At 49.9% G+C, this 3,378-nt stretch overlaps 1 protein-coding gene across 1 annotated transcript in view; it reads left to right on the top strand.

Annotated features, from left to right (window-relative positions):
* The window catches only part of GFM1 (G elongation factor mitochondrial 1), a 25,225-nt gene that overhangs the window by 1,515 nt on the left and 20,332 nt on the right, over window positions 1–3,378 (top strand). Inside the window, exons 4-7 of the mRNA XM_031055440.1 lie at window positions 388–504; window positions 1,012–1,162; window positions 1,446–1,600; window positions 2,386–2,470. Of these exons, the coding sequence (XP_030911300.1) occupies window positions 388–504; window positions 1,012–1,162; window positions 1,446–1,600; window positions 2,386–2,470 (508 nt within the window). The remainder of the gene's footprint in view (window positions 1–387; window positions 505–1,011; window positions 1,163–1,445; window positions 1,601–2,385; window positions 2,471–3,378) is intronic.

The raw sequence follows: 3,378 nt of genomic DNA, 5'->3' as shown, positions 1-3,378 counted from the left end.
CAGCAGGGAGGTGACACAGAGTGCCTTGGATTCCTGGAAGTCCTGTTTACTCCCAACCTTTCCCTGCCTAATTTGATCCATGAGATCAACTCATTAATACTCATTAAGGGAGAGGCAACTCCCTTAATCAAGCAATCAATCTCAAAGTGGTTTCCCCTGCTGCCTTTCCCATGGGAATTGCTCCCTGGGCCTGTTGGGATACAAAAGGTGGGACACAAAGCCCTAAACCACAACTGGGTGGTTTTTATCCATATTGGCAGATTTAGGCACTGTCCAAAGGACAAAACACAGATTTTGTAGGAGGGGGATGTTGCTCAAAGACCATCTGGAACACACACATAGAAATTACTTTTTTTATTCAATAATTCCTGTTTTCCCCTTTTTCAGATCCAAGTTGAAACACAATGCAGCTTTTGTTCAGATTCCAATTGGGCTGGAAGGAAACTTTAAAGGAATTATAGATCTCATTGAAGAAAAAGCAATCTACTTTGATGGGGCACTTGGGTAAGTCCTGGGAATTGCTTCTTTTATAGCTGGAGCTGGGAGGAATTCCTGCAGTTTCTCTTCAGAGATGAAACCCAGCTCTCTGGAAGTTCGGGAAGGGCTTGTGCTGGGGCTGAGGGTCCCCCTGCAGCTCTCCCAGTGCCCGGGGCCTGCAGGGAGCTCTGGGTGGGGGTGGCTGCAGCAGGACTTGGTTACTGTGAAGGGGTGGTGGCCACGCTTCCCACCTGGAGAAGCAGGAGACTGCTCCCTGTGGGGATCCTGCAGCCTGTGTGGCTCCCTGGGATGAAGATCAGCTGTGGGTGAGCTGCTGGGAGGTTTCCCTGATCCCTGCCAGGAGTGGGAAGGACTCTCCCACACCAGAGATAACACGCTGATGTTCTCAGGGGACTTCTTCCCAGGGTGGATCGTTCTCAGCCAGGGTGGTCACACCAGGGTGGGCAGGCTGATTGATCCCTGTGGGATCCCTGGGGGTCCCTGTGCAACTCCTGGGGGTCCCTGTGTGTGCAGGCAGACCCTGAGGGTGGAGGAGATCCCGGCGGAGCTGCGGGCGGAGGCTGCGGAGCGGCGCCGGGAGCTCATCGAGTGCGTGGCCAACGCTGATGAGCTCCTGGGGGAGCTGTTCCTGGAGGAGAAGATTCCCACAGCTGCACAGTTAAAGGTACTTCCTTGGGCTGCCTGTTCCATCACCTGTGTCCCTGTTCCCTCATTCCTCAATCAATGTATCAGGAATTCTGTTCGCTGGAGTTGTGTCACCTCAGCTGAACTCCAGTCCCCCCCAGGGGGAGCCTGTTCCTAATCTGTTGAAGAATTCTGGAGAGCAGGTTTTGTGGGAAGCCCTTGTGTTGGGGGGTGTCCAGGGGCCTGTGGGAGCAGCTCTTTGCTCCAGGAAAGCCAGGGAGTTGGGCTGTGCTGCAGGAGGAGTTCACAGGGATATTTTTCAGCTGGCAATCCGAAGGGCAACGCTGCAGAAATCCTTCACCCCTGTCCTCGTGGGAAGTGCTCTGAAGAACAAAGGGGTGCAGCCGCTGCTGGATGCTGTCCTGGAATACCTTCCCAACCCTTCTGAGGTGGAGAACTACGCCCTCCTCAACCAGGGGTGAGTGCATCCAGCAGCAGCAGGGGTGTCCAGGGGCAGGGCTGTGCAGTGTCCCTACCCATGGCACTGGATGGCCTTTAAGGACCCTTCCCACCCAAACCAGTCTGGGATTCCATGGAATAGTTTCAAAGCAGGAAACATTCCTAACAGGATCCACAATCCTTTACCATAAGTATCAATCAGTGCCACCAGCACTTGGCACAAAGTCCCAAAGCTCCTCTCTCATTCGAGGGTTACTCTCTGTGCTGGGATTTTACCACATTCAGTGTTGCATTTGGACAATGGAAGATAATTCTTTAGAATTAATAATAATTCAGATAATTCTTTAGAATTGATGGCAGCCCTTAAAGTACAGCCTACCTAGAGGAGGGAGCACATCCCAAGTGTGTAAATAGTGTTTTATTCTTATGGACATGAATCCCAGAATCCCTGAGGCTGGAAAAGAGCTCCAGGATCTTTGGGTCCAAGCTGTGCCCAGTCCTCCCTTTGTCACCCACCCCAGAGCACTGAGTGCCTGTACCTCCAGGAATTCCTGGGACAGGGACTCCAAACCTCCCTGGGCAGCCCCTGCCAAGGCCTCACCACCCTTTCCATGGGGAAATTCCTCCTGGCCACCCTGAGCCTGCCCTGGCCCAGCCTGAGGCCATTCCCTTTGCTCCTGTCCCTGTTCCCTGGGAGCAGAGCCCACCCAGATGTGTGAACCCCAACAGCAGAGCCTGTAAATGTTTAGAGGAGACTCCTGTGTTGGTTCCTAACCTCTCCTCCCTCTCATCCCTGTTTCTCAGGGATTCTCAGGACCAAACCAAGTTCCTGTTGAACTCTGCTCGTGACGATTCCCAGCCTTTTATCGGCCTTGCCTTCAAACTGGAGGTGAGTCTCACTCTGCTCCTTTCCAGTAATAGAGAGTCCAGGTGGTGCTACCAAAACTCACCTACAAGAGACTTTTAAATCACTTTATACTGAAAAACAGTTTATATTTGACTTCGATTGAAATTTAACTTCTTCTTTTAAAAAAAGGCTTCAACCCCCAAAATCCATAAACTCTGCCAGTTTGGAATTGTAGGGTGGGTTCTGGACCTCAAGTATTTCCTGGTTTTACCTAAAAGAGACTTTTAAATCACTTTATACTGAAAAACAGTTTATATTTGACTTCAATTGAAATTTAACTTCTTTTTAAAGAAAAGGCTTCAACCATAAAATCCACAAGAGCTGCCAATTTGGAACTTCAGGTTGGGTTTTGGACCTCAAGTATTTCCACATTTTCTTAGTTAAAACTTGAACATCTAGGGGGTTATTGGCTTAATTGAAATATTTTCAGGGAAAAATCCTGCCCTGGGAAACAATGGGACATGAGAGAGTCAGAGAGGGAAAAGTGCAGAAATTAAGGCAAATAAGTTGTTTGCTACTTAGAGAGCAGCACTTCAGGATTCCTATGGAATATGGAAAATGGCTGGCCACATTCCATGGTAATGTGCATCTCTTGGGAAGGTTTGGGAGTGAAAAATTGGTTCAGAAAATTGCCAAGTTCCACTGCAGAGAATCTTTCATTTCCATTAGTAGTGTGGAAACTCACACCACATTTAGTCAGTGCAGCTGGTGCTTGGAATTGATGCTGGTGATGCCTTGTGCAGGCTGCCCTAGAGCAGAGGCTGGGCAGAGTCACAGAGTAAAGCAGGGATTTATCCAAAGGATCTCCTCCATGGATCCACCTTGGGCAGCACAAGAGCCCAGCCAGGGCTGCACCCAAAATGAACCAAAATGGCCCCAAAATGCACGAG

Source organism: Geospiza fortis, unplaced genomic scaffold, assembly GCF_000277835.1.
Source record: "Geospiza fortis unplaced genomic scaffold, GeoFor_1.0 scaffold172, whole genome shotgun sequence".
In the NCBI taxonomy this organism is placed as follows: domain Eukaryota; kingdom Metazoa; phylum Chordata; class Aves; order Passeriformes; family Thraupidae; genus Geospiza; species Geospiza fortis.
The sequence above is the reverse complement of the archived record's forward strand: the minus strand, read 5'-3'. Positions and strand labels throughout refer to the sequence as shown.